Source organism: Lampris incognitus, chromosome 17, assembly GCF_029633865.1.
Source record: "Lampris incognitus isolate fLamInc1 chromosome 17, fLamInc1.hap2, whole genome shotgun sequence".
In the NCBI taxonomy this organism is placed as follows: Eukaryota; Metazoa; Chordata; class Actinopteri; order Lampriformes; family Lampridae; genus Lampris; species Lampris incognitus.
This window is the reverse complement of record NC_079227.1, coordinates 20,918,587-20,944,682: the sequence shown is the minus strand read 5'-3', so window position 1 is coordinate 20,944,682 and position 26,096 is coordinate 20,918,587. Positions and strand designations below refer to the sequence as shown.

Genomic DNA, 26,096 nt, shown 5'->3' with positions numbered 1-26,096 from the left:
TAATTCTGCCCTGCATGCATTGTTTGTAGCTTTCCTCTGGACATGTAGGAGGATCTTACAGAACTCTGCATGCAAGGTCTCAATGGGGTGTTTATCCCATTGAGTAAAGTCTTGTTTTGTAAGTGGACCCCACACCTCACTGCCATAGAGTGCGAAGCCCTACGTGCTTTCCCTCTCATTTCATTAACTGCTTCATTAAAATGTTGCAGTCGGACTTGGTTTTAATCCTAAATACTAGGTGTAGCTTGTGCAGTACTCTACATGTTTTGTACCAATTGAGAATTTAGGTAGGACGTCCTGAGATCTGGATCTTTTTTGAAATGTCATTATTTTGGTATTTTTGGGGTTTACTGTCAGGGCCCAGGTCTGACAGTAATGTTCTGGCAGATCCAGGCTCTGCTGTAGGCCATCTGCTGTAGGGGACAGCAGAACCAGGTCATTTGCAAAGACTAGGCATTTCACCTCCTGACTGTGGAGACTTACACTGGGGACAGAGGATGTTTCTAGTACAGTAGCCAATTCCTTCATGTAGATATTGAAGGAGGCTACAGCCCTGACGAATGCCTCGCCCTCGGGTAAAGAATTCTGTTCTTTTTTTGCCAATTTTTACACTGCACATGTTGCCAGAATACATTGATTTAATGATATCACATGTTTTACCCCCTACACCACTCTCAGTAACTTTGTAGAACAGTCCTGCGTGCCAAATAGAATCAAATCTGTTCAGAAGTCAATAAAACAGGCATACATTTTTGTTTTATTTTGTGTTATATGTTTATCAATCTTTATAATTTATATGTTTTGTGTTATATATGTCTGTCTCTTTCTCTCTCTCTGTCTGCTCAGTCAGTGAGGGGCAGTTGGTATTTAATTCTGTTTCTGTATATTTTTTGAACCCTTTGGGAGTATGTGACTTGAACCACATTTTAAAAAACACCTCTTTGGATGTTTTAATTTAAATGAGTTACTTATGTTGATGTTGTGAAATGGATGTCAGCTGAAGTTTTGTTTCATGTAAAATAATGAGTTGTTTAAAATTTTTTTAAAAAACCTCTGTCTCTCTCTGTCTGTCTGTCTGTGTGTGTGTGTGTGTGTGTGTGTGTGTGTCTCCCTCTCTGTCTCTCTGTCTCTGTCGCTGTGTATGTGTGTGTGTGTCTCTCTCTCTCTGGACTCTGATGTCAGCATAACACTGTTTTATGAATTAAAGTGATGTTTGCATAAAACCACTGATGGGCTGTCTGCCTTCCACGCCATTTAATGCCTCAGCGGTCCCGTTAACCACTGAAACTATTTTCACACAAAACCCGTTTACAGAACGCCTCACAAATTGATTTTTGATCAAAAAAAAAAACTAACAATACAGCACATAGATTCATATTCATTAGGTTGCTTGAGGACTGCAGCAGACTTCTGCATTTGCTGTAGCGTCTCTTCCCTCACAGCACTCACGCCATCCGTCCTATATATAGACATCAGCTACACACACACACACACACACACACACACACACACACACACACTAGCACATGTACCTCATTCATATTTCACAAACCTTTACTTCATGCCACTCTATTTTCATTCTTACTTTTGCATACCCTTCTCGCTTTCAGACCAGGCTAAATTCACCTTTCTTGCTCTATTTCTGTCTTACCCTCTCTCCCTCTCTTGTGTCCCCATTCTTCTCTCATACTTCTCTCTCCACATTCCTCTCTCTCTCTCTCTCTCTCTCTCTCTCTCTCTCTCTCTCTCTCTCTCTCTCTCTCTCTCTCTCTCTCTCTCTCTCTCTCTCTCTCTCTCTCTCTCTCTCTCTCTCTCTCTCTCTCTGTCTCTGTCTCTCTTTCTCTCTGAGTCTCTGTCTGTCTGTCTCTCTCTCTCACATACACACTCACACATCGTTCACTCTGTGTTGATCTTCTGTCTAAGCTTTTATCCCACCTGACAAGGTTAGTGTTTTCTGCACCACTGCCTCTCCTGTTCTTGCAGCGCCCCAACAGGGAACAGTCTAGCAGACCTGGGTCAGATAATTTCCCAGCATTTGGTTTAAACTTCATGGCACCCCAGATGGGAGGGGTTTGCTTCAGAGAGCAATAAATCAAGTGCCGGGAAGTTGAGACCAGTGCAGAAATTAATTTAAATGTGATCTTGGTATAACATACATTGAATTTAAAATTTATCGTAGGCCATCCAAGCTGTGCTTATAGCTGAACCTTTTGGTACCTGAAGCATTTGTGTCGATGGGGAGAGCCAAGAGACTCAGGTCATTTTTCTTACATGCTTTTGTGGTATAGATCATCACAACATTATATTGTAAAAACACACACCTCCTCGGATACTAGCTGCAGACCAGCTGTTGTATTTGCAGCTGAATAAGCATTCGATCCAGCTGTGCCACCTCCTGTTTAATTGCTAGTTTCACTCCAAAATGCTGTTTTTTTCTCCAAAATGTTACCGTATGCTTTCTTCTCAGTGTTTTGAAGTCGTAGATTGCATCTTCTGACATTTTAACTTTTTTTTTTCCAACTAAAAGGCTGTAAATGATGGTAATACTTAAATGCCAGTAATCATTTTGACACTGGATCTACTGTCAATTGTGTAGTGTGTTTCAAATAAGCCATTTCATTTGTTTTATTCATTTTCTCACTCGTTCACATGCTTATCTCTCACTCCCTTTCTTTCAGCTTTCACCAACTGACAAGAGTTTGGAGTTTGACAGAGACTTCCGGATCAGACACTACGCGGGAGATGTGGTGTGAGTATTACGGCTGTGCTCCACCTTCATCCAATTTATCTACTGCATTCAGACCAAAGACCTGTCTAGTAAAACTACATTCTTCTGCAATCATCCTCAAACAAGCGATCCCTGAACAGTTGGAGGCTAAATGTGTTGCATCATGGATCCCTGTTTGTTGCATGAGCGGAGTAGAGCGTTAGTTATCCACCTCCCTCGGCCATGTTCTGTTATCACCCGTTATTTTGTAGAGAGAAAAATAGCCCAGTTGTTCCCACACATAACCCATGTGCTCTTATGTCTTTGCAACCCAAGTCAGCGTCTTAAATACAGGTCAAGAAAACCAGATGTTTTTTTCCCAAATTCTGTATTGAATTGAGATCCACTGCTAGACTAAATTTGGCCCAGTTTGAATTCCCATATTTGAGTCCCTCTCCAGCACACAGACTGGAGGGGGGGGGGAGTATTCAGTCAGTATATCAGCATATTTTTTTTGAAATGAATAGATTAAATCTAAAGGATAAAACAAAAAGTTAACGTAAGACTCTGGAGCTGCATAACATAGTGCAGTCTGGGTAATGTAGTCCTTGGTTTGACATTTAACAAGGGCTCACTGAAATGAATAACTGTGGATCAATACAGAACACAGTGACGTTTGTTGGGAGAGAGCAAAACATAAGAGTGCTATTACAGCGAACCGGAGAGTACCAACCAACTTCTCGTACTGCTTCTCTCTATATTTAGTCTAGTGGAGATGTCTAGGGAAAAAATAGATTGGGGCTTGATTTGATGAATATTTCACACTAAACCAGAATGTGATCATTGTTCCTCTTCATAAATACTCGCTGTACTGCTGCTCCTTCACTTTGGGGAATTTTGTTTTGGACGTTTCTGCAGGATAGATTCAAGGTACAGGGGTTACCCCATCCCCTGCCCCGGTATCCTACAGATGCAACAAATTCAAAGATCACATAATGTTGAGGCACGACTACAAATGACCCTCTTTATAATATCTAATATGGGACAGAAAAACCTTATCCCTGCAGATGTTGAAACACACACACACACACACTCAAGCACAAGATTACACACACACACACATGCGCACACACATGCATGCTCATTGCGTGATGTCCTCGCTGCATGCATGATAGCCCTGAAACATGAGCACCGTAATTCCCAATCCCTAAAGCACTTGGAGGACATTCAAATGCGTCAATCAAACAAGCTAAGCCCCCCAAAAAGGGCTCTGCTAGGACGATGTGTTGAGACCATCTGTGAGTGCTAAGTGTCCGTGACCCGAGGGACAGCGAGGGCAGACCTGCAAGCCTGACTCACAGGCTTGATGGATCCTTGAGCCACTTAAACCAGGCAGGATGCAGAGAAGACCTCACAGCCCACTGTCTGTCTTCATGGCACGCTGGTCTTTTATAGCAGGCTCATCAGTAACAGCATGCCGTACCCTAATTATAAGCAAACATCAACCATGGGGCAGTAAAACTGGACCGAGGGAATTACTGGCATCAAACAGTTACTGAGTATTTGAATCCACATTAGTTATAAGAAATACATTAAGCTGAGCAAAAAGATTACTAAAAAAAAAAGATTACAAAAAACCCCTAAATAAATAAATAAATAAATAAATAACAAATAAATATAAATAAAATGGATAATAAAATAAACAATAATAATAATAAATATTATAATAATAAAAATACATATAAATATGATAAAGAAAAAAAGATTACTATTAGGTGTGGTAATTGGGGTTTTGCGGTGATAGAGGAATTCAAGTTTGAACAATGTTCAGGATTCAACTTTAATTATTGTATGTGCTCCTTGTTGTTTTACCTTGACTTGTGTAATCATTTGGTGCCTAATTGAGTGTTTACTGTAAATCTGCTACTGTTTATCTGCTCTAATGTCTTTCCGTTCTGAACGAGGGATCCCTCCTCCGATGCTCCAGTTTTTTTCCTGATAGGTTTGTTTTTGGGGGGTTTTTCCGTGGAGATTTTCCTCATCCAAATCAAGGATGCGAGGATAGAGTCGGGGTTCCCAAAACTTGTTCATGCTGTCACCCACCTATCTTGTGCAGTTAAAAAAAAAAACAACTACCTGTCAGCAAGCGAGATAATCCTCTCTAGTTTGTTCCTCATTGAGATGTTCCTCGTTATTCCCTGTGAAATGCCGTATTTCAGTGTTCACTCGTGGCCTTCTAATAATCACATGAAACTGACAAGGCGTGCCGACATTAAACGTTGTGTTTATTGTGGACAATGTGGAGCCACCTGGCCCCCAGCTTAGACCCACTCGTGTGTCGCGACCCCATACCTTGAAAACTACTCTGATAGAGGATGTTATTATACCTTGCACAGAATGTAATGTGACTGTAGCCCCCCCCCCCCGGGAGCAAATTGTGATTCAGGTCTATACAAATAAATTTGACTTGTAATCCTCGAGAGCATACAAAACTTTGTGTGTGTGTGTGTGTGTGTGTGTGTGTGTGTGTGTGTGTGTGTGTGTGTGTGTGTGTGTGTGCCTGCCCATGTCTACCTGTCTCTTTCTTCCCACAGGTACTCAGTGGTGGGTTTTATCGACAAAAACAAAGACACTCTCTTCCAGGATTTCAAGAGGCTGCTGTATAACAGGTGAGAGTCAGTACACACACAGATACACACACCTACACAAACACACACACATATACACTTCTTTTTCTCAGCTCCACACTGTCCTCGTAACAGCTCTTTGATTATGCATTGGCTTTCAGGAGAGGATTACACGGCGAGTATATTTTATCCCCTTCATGTTCATTCTTATGCTCCCCCTCCTCCTCCTCCTCTTCCTCTTCCCAATTCTTCTTTCTTAAAACGATGCACCTCGGGACTCGTGACTTGTCTCACACTCTTTTCTTTGTGATATTGCGTGCCACAATCAAATGCATAAAATTGAGGACAGTGAGTCAAAGTAGGTAACCGTGTTAATGTTTTCTTTTCTTTTTTTAACATCATAGTTAAGACATGGTTGTTCATCAAGAAATCCAAAGATAACAGTTTGACAAATAATTTAATAAGTCTACATCACATCCACATCACATCCTTGTCTGTATTTGATCATGTAGATGTGTCAAAGGCAGCGTTAGCATTAGCATTAGCATCAGGAATGGACGCAAGTCCATGAATACTGGGATGGCATCCAGTGCTTTACCTGTGCCCCTGTCCATAGGGTTAGTGGTTGTGTCAGGAAGGGCATCCGACATAACATTTTGGCAAATCAGTATGCAGATTGACAAGACCATACCGGATCGGTCAAGGCCCAGGTTAACAACAACTGCCATTGGTGTTGTGCCCTCACATGGTACTGATGGAAACTGCAAAATCTGCTGTGGCGACCCCTGAGAAACAGGGAATAAGCCGAAAGTATAAGATGTGTCAAAGGCAGCAGTAAGGTCTAAATAAAATCTACTCCCACACTGTCTTGCTCTGTATATGATATTTCACCCAGGCTGGAGTCTTCAAAAAACAGGGGTTCTCGCTCGCCAAATTGTCAACTTCTGAAAACTGGTGCAACAGAGAGATAAATTGCTCGGATGGAGAAATGGAGATTTTTATGCACCGTTATTGTTAGACACTTGACAAAGAGCAGATAACCATAACCGCCATATCTATACTACATCTCTCTCTGTCATATATGTTTCCTTATTGTTTCTGTCGGTCCAGCTCAAACCCAGTGCTGAAGGGAATGTGGCCAGAGGGCAAACTGAGCATCACTGAGGTCACCAAGCGTCCCCTGACAGCCGCCACCCTCTTCAAGAACTCCATGATCTCACTGGTGGAAAACCTGGCCTGCAAGGTGAGGGGGGGGTGACTAGAAAACCCTTCAACTGGCCGGAGGAGCTGTCTATCAAATAATGAAGTGATCTAATTTCTGGATAGTGGCTGCAGATTAAGCCCCACAATAGGTAGTTGTACAAAGGTGGCAAGTATTGATCATTTAAATTGAAAAACAAGGGTTGACATTCACTAACTAAACTATGACGTTTATCATATATGTGCTCATACAATGGGAATTCTGATAGGCCACATGATGATTAGAGAGGTGGAGTTTGTGCCAGCATCAGTCAAATGTTTGCATGCTTGGATTGACTGTGAATAGGGCTGAACGATATAGAAAATATCAACATTGCAATATTTTTGCTTTTTGCAACATCTGTTGCAATGTTAAATAAAACTAAGTTACATTATTTTGCCAGATACTGTATGCAGCTTTTAACTTTCAAAGCTCAATTTGCGAAGAATTTATCACTCTAGCAATGAGTTGGGTGATTTTAAAGGGGAAATAAGGCAGTTGTCCATGAAGTTATTAAACCAGACTAAATTTTATTATTTGTCAACTAGAATATTTTTCTTCGAGTAGTCATAAAAAGTGGACCTTGCAAGATTTCCTTTTCTATAAAGGCAATAGAGTTGTAGCCCAGCATGATTAATGGACCCAATATGCCTTACGTTGTATTTCTTTGCAGTGTTGCCATTGCACACGTGTGACTATTGCACAGAATCCACATTATGTGATTTTCATTCTGAAATGACATTGTACAGCCCTATCTCAAAGACCGAGGTAGGAAAGTGACTAAGTAAATTCCTCTTAGCCCTGCAACATCCACAGTGATGATGATAATAATAATAACAATAATAATAATAATAAATCAAACTTATATAGTGCTTTTCTAACACTCAAAGTCGCTTTACAATAAATGGGATGAAACAAGACAACAGATAAACATAACAGACATACAGGGGTGGATGGGAGGGGGGGCTATGATGTGTTCATGCAAGGAACTAGAACATTAGCTTCCCCTTTGGAGCTGATTAGTGGCAAGAATATATAATACTCATTGGTTTCCAGTTTGGGTTATGCATACTGTCTAATGTCAGCCTTCACCTACAATTATTCTCTCCAGATGTCTATAAACTAGGGGTCGACCGATATGTTTTTTTCAGGGCTGATACCGATATCGATTATCGGTAAGTTATGGCGGCTGATAACCGATGTTTGGGGCTGATATTCAATTGCAGTAAATGTAAAAAAAAAAAATTGTGCGAAAATTTACAACAACACAAACCCCAATACAAGGCTGCCTTTAAATGAGCGTGTGTTTGATTACATTTACAAAAATAAAGTCCGTGATGTTCAAGACACTAGATAACAATCTGAGTGGAATTATTTTTTAATTAAAAATAAATAACTTCCAAAACACGAAAATGGTAAGAATTAAACAGCATGGACAGCAGGAAGTAAACTTTGAGCAAACTGAATAATTATAATATTAAAATAATTCCACATAAATTGGTTAAAGTGCTCCCAGCAGGCTTTGACTGAACTGAATGGAAAAATGTACATTAGTGTCATTATGTTCCCTTTCTCTTATCTTTAAAGTGATAGTTTGGGTTTCTTGAAGTGGGGTTGCATGAGGTACTTATCAATAGTCATTGTATTATCTGCAGTGGATGGGAGTCTGTGCACTCCCAGTTTGGAGATTCAGCAGAAGTAGCTGGCATGGAAGTTGAGGAATGGGACACAGACAAAACCCTCCCATGTGTTTTTTTGTTGTTGTTTTTTTTCCCCCACGATTCAGTTATATATGAATTTGGAACATTCATTGACAGCCCTACCAGTTTACCAAAGAGTTGGCCTTTTGCTCTCTCCCTTTATGAAAGTTTATGACAGTTTTTAAAAGCAACTGTCAATAATGTATTTTGAAGGAATGATGTTGCCAATGCTGAGAAGGTTTAAAGACTTTTGCAACATTTAGAAATGCCCTGAAAAAATGTTCAGGTGAGTTCCAGTTATATAAAGCTTGTAGCTTCATTTTGAAGTTTATTTTCATAACCTTGCTCCTGTGCAGCGAAATTTGCTTGCTGCATTTACTGGAGTGTCTGATAGATTTTACTCCTGATAATGCTGTAGTTACACTACCGTTCAAAAGTTTGGGATCACATTGAAATGTCCATATTTTTGAAGGAAAAGCACTGTACTTTTCAATGAAGATAACTTTAAACTAGTCTTAACTTTAAAGAAATACACTCTATACATTGCTAATGTGGTAAATGACTATTCTAGCTGCAAATGTCTGGTTTTTGGTGCAATATCTACATAGGTGTATAGAGGCCCATTTCAAGCAACTATCACTCCAGTGTTCTAATGGTACAATGTGTTTGCTCATTGGCTCAGAAGGCTAATTGATGATTAGAAAACCCTTGTGCAATCATGTTCACACATCTGAAAACAGTTTAGCTCGTTACAGAAGCTACAAAACTGACCTTCCTTTGAGCAGATTGAGTTTCTGGGGCATCACATTTGTGGGGTCAATTAAACGCTCAAAATGGCCAGAAAAAGAGAACTTTCATCTGAAACTCGACAGTCTATTCTTGTTCTTAGAAATGAAGGCTATTCCATGTGAGAAATTGCTAAGAAATTGAAGATTTCCTACACCGGTGTGTACTACTCCCTTCAGAGGACAGCACAAACAGGCTCTAACCAGAGTAGAAAAAGAAGTGGGAGGCCGCATTGCACAACTGAGCAAGAAGATAAGTACATTAGAGTCTCTAGTTTGAGAAACAGACGCCTCACAGGTCCCCAACTGGCATCTTCATTAAATAGTACCCGCAAAACACCAGTGTCAACATCTACAGTGAAGAGGCGGCTGCGGGATTCTGGGCTTCAGGGCAGAGTGGCAAAGAAAAAGCCATATCTGAGACTGACCAATAAAAGAAAAAGATTAAGATGGGCAAAAGAACACAGACATTGGACAGAGGAAGACTGGAAAAAAGTGTTGTGGACGGATGAATCCAAGTTTGAGGTGTTTGGATCACAAAGAAGAACGTTTGTGAGACGCAGAACAAATGAAAAGATGCTGGAAGAATGCCTGACGCCATCTGTTAAGCATGGTGGAGGTAATGTGATGGTCTGGGGTTGCTTTGGTGCTGGTAAGGTGGGAGATTTGTACAGGGTAAAAGGGGTTCTGAATAAGGAAGGCTATCACTCCATTTTGCAACGCCATGCCATACCCAGTGGACAGCGCTTGATTGGAGCCAATTTCATCCTACAACAGGACAATGACCCTAAACACACCTCCAAATTGTGCAAGAACTATTTAGAGCAGAAGCAGGCAGCTGGTATTCTATCGGTAATGGAGTGGCCAGCGCAGTCACCAGATCTGAACCCCATTGAGCTGTTGTGGGAGCAGCTTGACCGTATGGTACGCAAGAAGTGCCCATCCAACCAATCCAACTTGTGGGAGCTGCTTCTGGAAGCGTGGGGTGCAATTTCTCCAGATTACCTCAACAAATTAACAGCTAGAATGCCAAGGGTCTGCAATGCTGTAATTGCTGCAAATGGAGGATTCTTTGACGAAAGCAAAGTTTGATGTAAAAAAAATCTTATTTCAAATACAAATCATTATTTCTAACCTTGTCAATGTCTTGACTCTATTTTCTATTCATTTCACAACATATGGTGGTGAATAAGTGTGACTTTTCATGGAAAACACAAAATTGTTTGGGTGATCCCAAACTTTTGAACGGTAGTGTATGCTTTTGAACACACACCCTGACCAATCTTGCTTGCCATTTTTCTACAAGTTTCCCCTTTCTCCTCTTTTCACATCTCTCCTCTTCGTGTGATTGTTTCAAAACCTTTTTTTTCTGTATGTAAGGAAATGATAAACATTTCCAAGATGTGATTTAAAAAAATATCGGCTTGGCTGATAAAAATATGCCGATAACAATAAAAGGAAAAATGACAAATATCCAAGCCGATCATCGGCCAAACCGATAATCGGTCGATCCCGACTATAGACAACAATAAGTTCTTACCAAGTTTCATCAAATATGAGTTAAATGCTAAACATGTGTTTTTACTAACACCCCCCCCCCCAACACCCACTCCATTTCACCCCTTACTTTGCGTAGGAACCCTACTATGTGCGCTGCATCAAGCCAAATGACGTCAAGTCCCCTCTGCTCTTTGAGCAAGAGCGCTGCCGCCATCAGGTGGAGTACCTCGGGCTGCTGGAGAATGTCAGAGTACGCCGCGCAGGCTTCGCCTACAGACAGACATATCCCCGCTTCCTGCAGAGGTAACCCATGTCCTTATATGTCTCTGCAGGAGATTTTGTTCGCTCAAGTAACTTGTTTATGAGAAGTATAAGGTAAGACAAATTGGTCCGATCAGTCTTGTTAAGCTACATCTGTTATTGCTTTATAGAAAATGAAATCTGTCTAGTCCCACTTTTTTATGATTACTATTGTAGCGCATTTGACAAAGGGTATGCTTTAGTTGTTTTATTGAATTCTTTGACAGCTGCCTTATTTCCCCATCTAAAATCACCCTAATCATTGCTAGAGCGATAAACTCTTTACAAATGGAGCTCTGAATGTTAAAAGTTGCATTGTATATCTGGTGAAATTGTAGAACTGCTGGACTGATATAAAACTATTTAATTCAGTTCGGTGGTATGATTCATGATTCCTGTTAGGATAATCCAGAATTTAGTTTTCTCATCAAAAAGATCAATCACGGGTGTCCGGGTAGCATAGCGGTCTATTCCGTTGCCTACCAACACGGGGCTTGCCAGTTCGAATCCCCGTGTTACCTCCAGCTTGGTCGGGCGTCCCTACAGACACAATTGGCAGTGTCTGCGGGTGGGAAGCCGGACATGGGTATGTGTCCTGGTCGACTGCACTAGTGCCGCCTCTGGTCGGTCAGGGCACCTGTTCGGGGGGGGGGAATAGCGTGATCCTCCCATGCACTATGTCCCCAAAACTCCTCATTGTCAGGTGAAAAGAAGCAGCTGGCGACTCCACATGGATTGGAAGAGGCATGTGGTAGTCTGCAGCCCTCCCCGGCTCGGCAGAGGAGGTGGCGCAGCGACCAGGACGGCTCGGAAGAGTGGGGTAATTGGCCGGGTACAATTGGGGTGAGAAAAAGAGAGGAAAAATGTTAAAAAAAAAAAAATCAGTTGTGCTAAATTTACATATGATGTAAGTGTTATTTGGCTGTTTAACGTTTAATGGGGGCAGTGGTACCCTTAAAGTCAGAGAAATAGGCCAGTGACTGAAAAATCGAGCTCTTAAACCAGAAAGAAAAACTTCAGCAGTGCTAACATCATTGTCCTCAATGTACTTGCATTCAAAGTGACCTTGAGAAAAATACCTAACTCCCATCTTCTCCACTGCAGCTGCTCATTGGTCCAGTGCATCAATAGACCACAGTAATACTAGACAGCCCCCAGATGTGAGGCCGTGGATGTGCATAACATTAGTCAGCTTGTCTGGTTTGGTAAGGACTAAGATTAGGGTATTCAGAAGAATTCGTTGCTGATGTTTCCATTTTCAAGCACTTTTAATTCTACTTTAGTTTGTCATAGTTTTGTGAGGTACAAACGGCTCCACAGGGGGAACCTCCTTCTCTCTGCTGTGTTGTGTCAGAGAGTGAGGAGTTGTTCAAGCGAAAACAACAACACACTGGATTTGTAAAATCTCCCACGAGCACAATGTTCTCCCCCTCCATCCTCAGCTAAAAGCAGCCTTGTAACACACTGAATGAATTCCTTTTGAAAAGAGTGAGAAAAGTATTCCTTTTCTACCACGTGGTAAAATAACAAATTACTGTACGGGGTGCTGTGTCCCCTCTCAATGACACATGGTTTATTCATTATTCATTGTTGTTCAATGGCCGACGTAATTACCAATCCTATTTTGTTTGGACCTGTTTACAAGGAGTGATTATTTGTGGCTGAAAATCCCAACTCTGCGAAATCTGTCGCACAACAACCATCAAGAAATACTCACCAGCTACATAACAAAACAGGGCAGCCAAGTTGTTGTGATACTCGAGTAAGGAGCTGTTGCCAATAGATCCAGTCAGATCGGGGCTGGGAGATTAGACTTGGGCAGAGGAGGGTCCTTGGAGTCGCAGACGTCACCTCGTGTCTCCCCGCTGAGGACGAGTGGGATCGATGCGACAGCGCTGATGTCACTGCACCAAGTCACTCACATCAGATAAGACCCAGCTAGCCTCCCTGACACACTTGCACGCTCTGCGCCTGTTCCACGAATGATGAGATCTTAGTGACCGTATGCCATTTTTGGTGCACCAGCTCTGGGGAGGATGATTTTGATGTTGTCTTGATGGGACTGAGCCCTAATGGGACCTGTGCAATCATTACGCTCTGTCTGTCTAAGCTGTTGCTAATGTCATCAGGGACATGCAAGATGCATGCATATGCACTCTAAGTATGTAAATACAGCATATACGTGTATGCACACACAATCAGGGAGAAACCCATTAAGGTCTATGTATACACTTGACACCTTACCAGACATGTTGCCACATAAACATGCTGTAAACAACCATTAATGAACTGTGCACACACACACATACCGCACATTTCATGCATAAACGCCACACACACATGCATGCACAAGGACTTTCTTTTACCCTGTCCTTATTCCCCAGCTGTCCGATTCTGCCACTGCCCTCATAGACACCATCGGGGTGAATGCAGGATTAGGTAATGAGTCTTTTGCATAGTTCGCACTAAACAACTCATCTTATTTCATCACTCCGACACTAAGCACACTGATGTATTTTGGACTTGCTGTTACATCACGGTCTTGCCAGCTAGTCGGGTGTGAAGTGACGAGAGTTACAATCTGTTGACAGGCGGTTGGATGGGTCTCGCTCTCCATCTTGGCAGCCGTTGAATATCCAGCTGTCCTGGAATAACCATGTACCCTCGAGCGTTTCCCATCTTGACTCGAAAGGAAAGGAGTGTCTGTGGTCAGTCACAGATAGAGCAAGTTTCATGTGACATTAACTCAGATGCACATGAATCTGGTGTCAACAAATGTGGTGTTGCTTTTAGAAGTATTCAACTTTTTGAGTTTACTTGGTTTTGATCGCATCCAATAACAGTGATATTCTATCACAGTCCATTTTGCCGTCTCCCTCCCTCCCTTTCCTTGGGTTGTTTCTCGGCATGTCCTGTATGATGTTCTCTGATTCACTGCTGCCAAAACAATTCAAACAAGTTGCTGGTGCATCACTTGTGTCAAAAAACATCCCAATACAGCAAGAAGCGGCGCTTGGTGTCGTTCTGAATACAGATTACCACGGCCGGGAGGGGTTTTTAAGCCTTGACAATAAACTGAGGTAAAACCAAGGTTCCTTCGGTTTGTTCGGTTCAGGATTTTACACGAGTAGATTTCGTTGTGTACTCGGGGCTCAGTAAAAATTAGTATTCTTGTAACGTTTGACCAACTGAGATGCAGTCTTGTGACTTTTAACCCTTATGTCTCAATGTGTTTGACTGACCAGTAACTCTGCACCCTTCCCTTCCTGCTTGACCATAACCAAGTCCAGTTTTTTTCTATTGTAATAGTTCAAAAGTATTGAAAATGGGGGCGCCCAGGTAGCATAGCGGTCTATTCCGTTCCCTACCAACACAGGGATCCCAGTTTGAATCCCTGTGTTACCTCAGGCTTGGTCGGGCATCCCTACAGACACAATTTGCCTTGTCTACAGGTGGCAAGACAGATGTGGGTATGTGTCCTGGTCGCTGCACTAGCACCTCCTCTGGTTGTTGGGGCGCCTGTTCGGGGGGAGGATGAACTAGCGTGATCCTCCCATGGGCTACATCCCCCTGACGAAACTCCTCACTGTCAGGTGAAAAGAAGCAGCTGGTGACTCCACGTGTATCGGAGGAAGGTGGTAGTCTGCAGCCCTCCTCAGATCAGCAGAGGGGGTGGGACAGCGACCAGGAAGGCTCGGAAGAGTGGGGTAATTAGCCAGATACAATTGGGGTGAAAAAAAAGGGGGGAGTATTGAAAATGGCAAATAACTCAATCCCTCACTTTTTTGAACTTTCATATAACTGGAAATTAAATGAAAAGCACTCGCACAATAAAAACGCACTATGGCTCTGTACTATACTGTAACACCACTGTGGTTATTTCCACTGTTGTTGTTTTTTGGATTACATTTCCCAGTCACTTTGTAAAATTTGAAAATCTCAATAGTTTCATGAGGCAAGGTTGGAAAAAAGAGACATGCACATAGGCGGGAGACCTTTTTTAAGTTGCCACTTTGAATTTGAACCCATTTCATTTCCGTTCCCTTTCAATAGCCCAATCTCACCACCCACTCCCACTCCACCATGCTTAAAAAGGATCCAAGTGCTAAACTGACCCTTTTATTTCCCCTTTATCGTTTAAAATTATCCTTAGGTCACTATGCAGTATCTAGTTTATTTTTTGAGTCGAACAATCACCAGACAGAATCATGTAAAATGTGATCCCTGTGCGAGTATAAAGAGACCGAGGCCTTAGGATTAGTTTATTTTTTATTTTTGGGAATTTTTATCCCGCTTATTTTCCTCCCCTGTTGTACTTGGCCAATTACCCTACCCTTCTGAGCCATCCCGGTCACTGCTCCAGCCCCTCTGCCGATCCGGGGAGGGCTGCAGACCACCACATGCCTCCTCCGATACATGTGGAGTCGCCAGCCGCTTCTTTTCACCTGACGGTGAGGAGTTTCGCCAGGGAGTCATGGCACGTGGGAGGATCATGCTATTCCCCCCAGTTCTCCCTCCCCCCTGAACAGCCGCCCCTACCAACCAGACGAAGCGCTAGTGCAGCGACCAGGACACATTCTCACATCCAGCTTCCCACCCGCAGACACGGCCAATTGTGTCTGTAGGGACGCCTGACCAAGCCGGAGGTAACACGGGGATTCGAACCGGTGATCCCCATGTTGGTAGGCAACGGAATAGACCACTACACTACCTCGACGCCCTATTAGAAAAACTTGTGTTTTCGTTAGCTTGTCAGAATGTTATTCATGTTGACGTTCATATATATTTGCAGGTTTCCATATGAACCCAATTATGAAATGGTAGATTTTTTTTAAGATGATTTTTTTTTTTTTTGGCATTTTCCACCTTTATTGGATAGTGATCCTAGAGCGAGAGACAGACAAGGCAAGGGAGAGAGAGGGGATGACATGCAGCAAAGGGCCCGGGCCAGATTTGAGCCCAGGCCGCTGCGGTAAGGGCTCAGCCTTATGTGGTGTGCGCTCTACCGGGTGAGCCACGGCGCCCCCAGTGGTAGATATTATTAAGCAATTGTAATTCTATTGCACATTAAAGGTACGTACAATCCATTCTGGCATGCACCGCCATGGCTGTGTGGAGAACTGAGCCGGAACACAAGTGCTCTACTGACAAGAAACCTGACATATCTCGCCATCCGTCAACACTGTGAAAGTGTTTGGGAAATGGAGGCAACTGAAAGCCTCAAAGGGAATTGAAAGCGATGCGGCATCGGTTGATTTTCTCATTCGCAAGTAATAAAGCGAACTATTTTTACAAAGTCTGAGCGAAACAACGGCAGAAGTGGGACGGACAGCCACTGTGTGCGTTATTGCAGATTAAGAGGCTGACTGGATCAGTGGTCAATTAGGTTCGAGTAATTGTCCCTTGTCAAGGTAAAGTGTTATGCCTAAAGCACATGAACTGAGCCGTACCTTTTGTGTGCACTACCATGCTCCTGCACAGTATTGTGCATCCTAACGTGACCACCTGTTCCTCCCTGCAGATATAAAATGATTTCGGAGTTCACATGGCCAAACCACGACCTGCCGTCAGACAAGGATGCAGTCCGACGGCTTCTGCAGGGCTGTGGCTTTGACCACGACGTGGCCTATGGCAAGACCAAGGTTTTCATCCGTACGCCACGCACCCTCTTCAGTTTAGAGGAGCAGCGGGCTGACATGGTCCAGAGAATCGTCCTCTTCCTCCAAAAGGTGAGGCTCCCGATGTGTAAGTCTTTACGGACTCACATGGCTTTTGAGAAACTGGTGTTTCTGTCTAAGAGGTAGTGTTTGAGATGCTCCTCAACTTCCAATCGTTTGTCGTGAAAAAGTCAAGTTGAGTCATCAAGTGGCTGTGTTAAAGTGTCTGGTTTGAGATTTAGGCCTCTTTCTTCATGTGTTATTGATTGTGTTGATTTTTTTTTTAACCTCTCTTGTCCTGGTTATGACCTGGTCCTCATAACAGCGCTGTTAAGAAATTACATCTGTTGCTAATATTGACATGACAAATAAGTTTCCTACACCTTTTTTTAATTCTCTTTCTTTTCCTCCTCTGTTTATTTTCTAACAATCCTTTGTTTAGTTCCCTTTTTATGTTTATCCTGTCTGACACTGGACCACAAGGACGTGACCTTAATGAAATAAAGTGATCATGATGTTCCCGTTGATAAGCAAGGAACGCTCGGTCACAAACTTCTCGCTGGCAGTCAAAGACAATAGTTATCCTTATCTTGTTGCAAGGTCCAAGTCCCCATCTCACTGATATTTGCAAGGCCTGTCTTTCTGTATTTAAATACAACATAGGACTGGAAAAAAAACACACAGCAAAAAAGAAGTCTCTTCATTGTTTTGAGTTATGAAGTATGTCTGGAGCTGAAACAATATTACTGTTATGACCCTCGGTCTGGAGAGGGTGCAACAGTTAGTGTACTGGGTAACAGTGAGGTGAGGGTGCAACACAGTGAGACAAACGTATAAATATAATAAAATAAATATATTTATTGATACAATGACAGGACAAGGGAACCGAACGGTTGCCAAAACAATAAACTACTAACAAAAGTAACCCACCCTTGACAGTGCTGAAAAGCACCAAATCTAAAGACAAAAGGTGGCAACCGCTGCTAACCTAGTGTGTCTAACAGAGGTAAGCTACGTTATGCGGTGTTTGCCCATGGGCATCTTACCTTGATCCCCTTGCCCAAAAGAGCTAAACAACTAAACATAACTCAAAAATGCAAACAACCGTAAACGGGCCAGACATTACAAACACAAAGTAGCTACAGCGACAAAAGACATCAACACAAAGTAACTACATCACACAAAGTAGCTACAGCGACAAAAGACATCAACACAAAGTAACTACATCACACAAAGTAAACTAGCTGGCCGGTGAACTGAAGACATGTGGGGGTTTAAATGGGAGACTGAACAGCTGATGAAGATTGGATTCGTTGACCCGTTGATTAGGTGATGAGGAGCACCTGGCGGATACCTGAATGTAGAGTCAGAGTTAGATACAGGAGGCAACACAAAACAACTATACGGACACACCCATGGCCATAACACCCCCACCCATAAAAACAAGCCCCTACAGGCTTGTTAACAAAAAAAATCCCACAAGAACCAAAAAAAAACTGACAAGGTGCTACATAACAGCAACATGTGACCAAACAAAAAGGTGGAGCACCTCAGCCACAACACAGGGTCACCACCAGTAGCTCTGCTACATCCAAAATGTGACCCAAATATGGCCAGCACCTTCCCACCAACATATGGTCACCTACCAAGTGGCCCTCAACCACAACAAGTTACTGATAGACAACACAAAGTAGCACACACACACCTCGGTCACCGTGGCGACCCACGCCAAATGACATAGCTGCGTTCGACCCGCAGGTGAACCAGCTACAACTCGTGACCACACAAAAAACACCACACAGTCACGATGGCGACCCACGCCAAATAACGTAGCTGCGTTCGACCCGCAGGTGAACCAGCTACAATTCGTGACCAAACAGTCACAACACAAGGTGTGCCAGCATGGGCCAGCTGGTGGTGGAAGCAGAGAGCCCAGCGCGCCCCGCACTCACAACTCTAAAGGTCTACCGTCTACAACTCCCCTCCAGTCTCTCTCTGCCACAAATCCCGCCCCCAAAATCTCCCACTGGAGACTTGACTCAGCCTGCCTCTCAGGCGGGCGTCAGCACCCACGTTGAGTGCAACACGGGACTAGGGATCGAACCACAACAGCCTGGCCAGCAGCTCTGCCCTAGCATCGGACCTCGTCCGCTTCGGCACGAAGCTCCACCACCAGAACCAATACCATGGCAAAGGATGAAAGGAAGTGGACTAGCAGCCACAGCCGTACCCACCACCAAACCAAGAACACACCAACACCACCTGTTAACACTAAACACAATAATGAACACTGTGCTTAACACCACCTAGCACCAAACGTTAACACAGCACACGGAAAATGACAACTAACCAGACCAAAGCCGTTAAGATCCCGGACGAACCCCCATTTGTTACGACCCTCGGTCTGGAGAGGGTGCAACAATTAGTGTACTGGGTAACAGTGAGGTGAGGGTGCAACACAGTGAGACAAACATATAAATATAATAAAATAAATATATTTATTGACACAATGACAGGACAAGGGAACCGAACGGTTGCCAAAACAATAAACTACTAACAAAAGTAACCCATCCTTGACAGTGCTGAAAAGCACCAAAGCTAAAGACAAAAGGTGGCAACCTCTGCTAACCTAGTGTGTCTAACAGAGGTAAGCTACGTGATGCGGTGTTTGCCCATGGGCATCTTACCTTGATCCCCTTGCCCAAAAGAGCTAAACAACTAAACATAACTCAAAAATGCAAACAACCGTAAACAGGCCAGACATTACAAACACAAAGTAGCTACAGCGACAAAAGACATCAACACAAAGTAACTACATCACACAAAGTAGCTACAGCGACAAAAGACATCAACACAAAGTAACTACAAAAAGCAGGCAAGAAGATGGCTGACAAAGAGGCCCTTAGGAAGATTCGCTCTGTAAAGGAGCAGGTCGACATCCTCAACAAGAAGCTTTCAATAGCGAAACAACAGGAGGATGCCTTGCTCAGGGATATGGATGTGACAGGCCAGGCATTGATGCAGACTGATGCAGCAGCTCGGGGAGAAGACAGAAGCCAACTTGAAACGGAGTGAAGAGGAGGACTATGTGGTGCGAGAGGTCCCGGGATCATTTTCTTTGAATAAGACAGCAAGGAGGTGGATTCCTGGTGTGTGTTAATTGTTGCTGTGCAGCTTTGTCTGCGGTGGCGGGCGTGGTGAATGTTGTATATCCGTTTGGTGTTTCAGACAGCTTCCCTGGTTAGAATAGGGGAGTGTCCAGCTGGGCTGTGACCAGTCCTTCCATCGGACACTCTTTTGTTATTTTGCCTTTCTTGTTTTAGGAGTAATCCTGGGCGGGGACAACGTTCCCTGGCGGGGGTAGGCTTTTCGGGGCTCAGGCCACCGAAGTTCAGCCTTTAAAGCCGCCTCGAGCCTGGCACGCTCCGAGAAGACAGATAGGTGAAGTTTCAACCAGGTAGGAATGGGGGAAGTTTGTTTGTTAGGCTAACCATACGTTTATTTTCAGCTTGCTGTAATTTGCCACTGGTAGATGTGACTTTTTGAAAGTGGGACGTTGAGTGACTATAGCGGAGGCTAATTAACATTCAGCCCGTGTTTGTTGTTTGTCTTGGCTATGGCTGCTTTTGAGTCACGTATGTCTACTCCTGGTTCTAAGCTGGCTGCGCAGTTAAAAGTCCGTCTTGCTCGCCTCCAGCTGGAAAAGGAGGAAAGGAAAAGGGAGAGAGAATTCCAGCTTCGCAGGGAGTTGGAATTGAAGAAATTGGAAGCAGAGACGGCTATTAAAATGCGACAACTAGAGGTGCAGTATGAACATAAAGTGTCCACGCAGCAGGCTGCGGTGTTGTCGGACGAATCCGCGCTCCCACATAAAAACATCTTTGTACCGCATAATATTTCCTTCCCCTGCAGCGGCGACTCACGAAATGCTAACATGCAAGTCGCTGAAGCTTCACGTGTTGGTATCCTTCCAAAACCTAGAGTGGAAAAACGGTGTTTTTTCTGCCATAGGCCTGGACATTTGGTTGCCCATTGTGAGGCCTTAAAATGTAAGCGGCAGAACCGCAGTCGGCCGGCGACCGTGTCCCAGGTGAGAGGGAATAGGGAGGACCTAAACCAGCCCCAGAAGCAGGAGGTGAGAATTGCACACCTCGAGTCTGCCGTCGCTGACCTCACACGCCAGTGCCATGCAATGCGGGTTGAGGCGGAGGAGCTTCGTTTGGAGCTGGCAAATCAAAGGAGGAAAGATATGGAGCAGCTGAGGTTTGTCCGTGTAGAACTCGAAGAAGCCCAGAAGTCTCAGCGGGAGATGAAGCTGCTGCTTGACATGTACCGCTCGGCACCCAAGCAGCAGAGGGACAAAGTCCAGCTCATGGCGGCTGAGAAGACCGAGGCAGAGGAGCTGAGGCTGAAGGAACTGGAAGAGAGGGAACGAAGAGAAGGCAAGAAGATGGCTGACGAAGAGGCCCTGAGGAAGATTCACTCTGTAAAGGAGCAGGTCAACATCCTCAACAAGAAGCTTTCAATAGCGAAACATCAGGAGGATGCCTTGCTCAGGGAGATGGATGTGACAGGCCAGGCATTTCAGGACATGCAGGAGAAAAACATCAGACTGATGCAGCAGCTCGGGGAGAAGAATGAAGCCAACTTCCAAGGGAATGAAGAGGATTACCCTCTTGAATGCCAACCTAGGGTTTGTATTTATGGGAGGGGGTGTTACGGCCCCAGTGCCGTGTGTTATGTACAATTACCCTCTTGTATACAAACCCAGGGTTGGTATTTATGGGAGGGGGTGTTACGGCCCCAGTGCCGTGTGTTGCAGTTACCCTCTTGTAGACAAACCTAGGGTTTGTATTTATGAGAGGGTGTGTTACGGCCCCAATGCCGTGTGTTGTGTATGCGATTACCCTCTCATATATACAAACCTAGGGTTTGTACTTATGGGAGGGGGTGTTACGGCCCTAATGCTGCATGTCTAATTTTACCTCTCCAGGTAATGCCCCACCTCCTGTGGAACTGCTGATTGAGCCCAGGTGACCCCAGTTGCTCATCAGCTGGGTATATAACTTGGAGAGAGACGCCCAACAGCGCCAGTGGGCCATTGTTGGCAGCTAGAGTGAGAGAGACGGCCAGTGGGCCATTGTTGCCAACCAGAGAGCAAGCTCTTGTGTCTATACTCCTTGAGAAGGAAGGTGAAACCTATTTAGTGTTCTTGTTTCTTTTCTCCTCACACTCCATGGAGGTGTCACTGGGAGATTTCCTCTTGCCCTCCATTTTCTTCTCCTCGTCTTTTCGCTTTTGCATTAACTCTCCAACCAGGTTGGGACAGTCCAGATTATGCTCCGGGTCCCCTGTGTTGCGCTCATCTGGGAAGCCTTTCCATTTTAACAGGAACTCCACTCTGCCTTCTACCACGCATCGATCCAGAACCTTCTCCACCACATAGTCCTCCTCCTTCACTGATGCAGCTGCCAGCTTGACCCCTGGTATTGGCACCTCCTTCTTCCTCTTGCTCCCTTTTTTTTCAGATGTAAAAATAGATTTATTAACAAAACAAATTTTTAGTCAAACTATCAAATAGAAACAAGAACACTAAATAGGTTTCACCCTCCTTCTCAAGGAGTATAGACACAAGACCTTGCTCTCTGGTTGACAACAGTGGCCCACTGGCCATCTCTCTCACTCTAGCTGCCAACAATGGCCCACTGGCCCTGTTGGGCGTCTCTCTCTGAGTTATACACCCAGCTGATGAGCAATTGGGGTCCCCTGGGCTCAATCAGCAGTTCCACAGGAGGCAGGGCATTACCTGGAGAGGGAAAATTAGACGCGTGGCACTAGGGCCGTAACACCCCCTCCCATAAGTACAAACCCTAGGTTTGTATATATGAGAGGGTAATCACATACACAACACACGGCATTGGGGCCGTAACACACCCTCTCATTAATACAAACCCTAGGTTTGTCTACAAGAGGGTAACTGCAACACACGGCACTGGGGCCGTAACAATTACTCTCTGTCTCCCTTTGAGGGTGCCTCTTTCTTTCTCTCACTGTTTTCTGTATCCCTTCCCGTCTACATCCGCCCACACAGCCAGTGTTTGAGCTGGGGAGCTGAATGATGTTCAGCTGCAGAACTCTTAAAGGTTTGGGCAGCAGTGGGGGTATTATTGTAATTCTCTCGAGTACCACTTAGATCCAAGTGATACTATTTGGGTAGCATTGCAATATGTTTTGTCCACAAAATGTTCCTTCCTGCACCTCAAGGACGAGAGCAGTGTGCTCTAAGAATGTATGGATGATGAGAAAAACCATGAGAACTACAGATGCAGCAGATGTTGCATCTACAAATGCAGGTGGGCAAACACAACGATATCCTCAATAGGAATGCCAATATTTAGCAACATATAATGTCAACATTGGCGACACCATGGCCCAGTGGTTAGCGCTGTTGCCTCATAGCAAGGTCCTGGGTTCGAACCCCAGGGTTGTCCAACTTTGGGCGTCATCCCAGGTCATCCTCTGTGTGGAGTTTGCATATTCTCCCTGTGTCTACAGTGGGTTTTCTCCAGGTGCTCCGGTTTCCCCCACCATCAAGACATGCGTGTTAGGGTTAGTACTCCTGTGTGTGCCCTTGACCGAGGCATGGCAAGACGAACTGGAGTTGGTCCCCGTGTGCTGCATGGTGGCTGCCCACTGCCCCTAGCGACAAAGCTAGGATGGGTTAAATGCAGAGAAGACTATCCCTTCGGGGATCAGTAGGGTATATCAAAATCAAATCTAGATTTGATTGTGGTGCATGCAAAGTGACATGCCTTCGGAGTGCGTTGAACCAAACCGAGATACTTGTCCAGACAGGAAGATGGGCTTTGCATGTACAATGCCACTCTGTCATTCACATTGTCAAATTAGGAAATGTTGTACAAATCTGACGGGTGTTTCAAAATGCCTGCACCGACTGATGTGGAAGTAGATCAGAAATGTCAGTCTGTCAACAGTGTGTGTGTGTGTGTGTGTGTGTGTGTGTGTGTGTGTGTGTGTGTGTGTGTGTGTGTGTGTGTGTGTGTGTGTCTCAACATGTACCAGGATGTGTACCCATACATCATCTTGATGTGCTGTATCTCGTATATCTGCACACACTACAAATTGCTTTTGCAGAACCCAGACTGACACTTGTGCTTTTTTGCAACCTGTTATTACATTGAATTCAAATGAGCAGATTCCTCCAAACCAACTCGCATTCAGCCGTCTGTCCCCAGAGGAATAGCTGCAGTCTGTAGCTTTCATACATGAGAGGGTTACCCAAGCAAATTAACTCCTATAGGGACTTGATTGGTTGACCTCTTTATTGATCACCGCTAATACCACCTCCCATTTCTCATTCTGTACTCATGTTCCCTTCAGTGAACCCCTCAGGAGAATCTTATCTAACACCGGTATCTCTCAGGATGGGCTGCCTTTTAGCAATCAACCAAAAGCCCAGAGGGAATTGCAGCTTTTCCACCAAAACAAACATCACAGGGAAGACCGGCATCGGCGCAGACTTGTTTAATCTTGACCTCTGTCAATGTCAGTGCTGTGAAACCCATACATGCAAGCACGTACATACTCGATATGCACATGCTAGCAAGCTTGCACAATTGCACACACATTCAAACAATGCTTGTGTTTGCACAAACAGACACACATAATAAAATAAAGTGTAGTGGCAAGAGCATTGACTGCTGTATTTGTCTCCCTGTCTCTCGCAAAAACATCTCAGACTAAGCTTGATCTCCTATGCCAACAATCCCCTTATCAGCACCTGGCACACTATCCTGCCTTTTGCCAGCCGGGACCACATTGCCAGGGGTGTCAGAGCCTGTGCCAGGGACTCAGCCACACTTCTCGTCCCCTGTTTGCTTCACGGATTTATAGTAATATCACTGTGCTTCATCAGGCAGGGAGAAGGCACAATCTGTGAATCTGTGCACTCCATTTGCTCGCGTTGAGGGGTCTCATAGTGCCTTCTGAACAGGAGGCTTCCCCCCGCCATGATTAAGGGCAGAGAACACGGAGTACTTTTCTAGCTGCTCCCTCCTTTTACCCCCGTAAATTACCGTACAGTCCCTTCTTTTGAGGAGCGGGTTGGGATTGAGGGAAGGGCGGGGGTCGGGGGATGGATGGATGGAGATAGAAAGAGGAGGGGGAAGAGAGAAAGGAACCCTTTTTGCGGTCCTGTTTCACGCTGCCGCTCTGTCCACCCCGCCTTGCTTTCCCCTTGTTCTCTCGCTCGGCACATCGTAGTCACTCCACCCTGATTTCCGGAGGCAGGTCCCCCCCCCCCCCCCACCAATGATCCACTGAATCACCCTAGCTTTTTACATTCACGCCAATCAAGTCGTTCTGCGTGCGGACCCATACAGCGATCAGTCTAAACACACACAAACAGACTGCCGCCACCATGTCATCCAATCGGGAGAAAGCCAGCTCAACGAAGGCAGAACTGGTCGATACAATATCATGATCCCAAACGCAAATTCACATATAATAAATTAAACATAGCCCCTCCCCCATCCCGCTCTCGTGTTTGAATGAAGCCCAGCCATCCACATCAGAGTGGCTGTCAGCACTTGTCATAATGCGGGCCTGATAAGCCCCATGTGTATTATAAGCCAGAGCCTTAATTGCTTCTCAAAGCTGCAGATTGTCTGCCTGTAGCTGTAGGTTTATCAGGCAAATGAAGCATTAAGTTAGCCTCGCTTAACCAAGTCCTTTTCCACAACGGGGCCGATGATGGGCTCGTGAGGACAAGGGCTAAATGTAAACATTTATCAATAATAACGATTTAGAAAAAAAATCACATTCAAAAATGCTGCCGAGTCATCTTGTTGCAGATGAAGTAATAACTGAAATCTTGTTTGGGGGTAAATTGACTGAAATTGATAATAAGTAATCCCCTTGCTAGCCCTATGTGGCCTGGTCCTAAATAACAGGCCACTTAACGTTAGACTAGTCCCCCATAGCCTCCTCTCTGTTTAACTGTCCAGAACTGATCCGTCTCCTGGTGGGCAATAACAGACACGTGATCCCTAAGCCTCTGATATCTGCTGAACAAGGGAAGCAAGGGGTTTCCACTTATGATCCACTATCACCACTTAACACTTCAGCAGAAGTGTGTGCAGTGTAGCAGTTTAAATCAAATGAGCATACGATCCGGGTCACGGCACCAAATACATCGGGGGTCACTCTTCTCTTGACCATCTATACACAGTTTATAACACCCCCGTTGAATCTCTTTTGTATCGCTGATAGTAGTGACAGCCAACAGTCTCTGCGTTGTGTTTTGATTAGGTTGGTGGACTAATGGCTGACAGTTAGCTAGTTGACCTTAACAAAGAGATGCAAAGAGCGGAGATGTTGATTCAATTATCATTTGTTTATTGCTTATGAGCACTGTGGGATCTGGGGGATACCAGCCCGGTCTCAGTAAAACTACAGGGTGGCAGCATTTGGGTGGTGTGGCGGTCTATTCCATTGCTTACCAACACATGGATCACCAGTTCGAATCCGCATGTTACCTCCAGCTTGGTCGGGTGTCCCT

At 44.5% G+C, this 26,096-nt stretch overlaps 1 protein-coding gene across 1 annotated transcript in view; it reads left to right on the top strand.

The window, feature by feature from the left end:
- The window catches only part of myo1d (myosin 1D), a 126,368-nt gene that overhangs the window by 51,229 nt on the left and 49,043 nt on the right, over positions 1–26,096 (top strand). Inside the window, exons 12-16 of the mRNA XM_056296605.1 lie at positions 2,679–2,749; positions 5,302–5,376; positions 6,445–6,577; positions 10,696–10,862; positions 16,381–16,588. Of these exons, the coding sequence (XP_056152580.1) occupies positions 2,679–2,749; positions 5,302–5,376; positions 6,445–6,577; positions 10,696–10,862; positions 16,381–16,588 (654 nt within the window). The remainder of the gene's footprint in view (positions 1–2,678; positions 2,750–5,301; positions 5,377–6,444; positions 6,578–10,695; positions 10,863–16,380; positions 16,589–26,096) is intronic.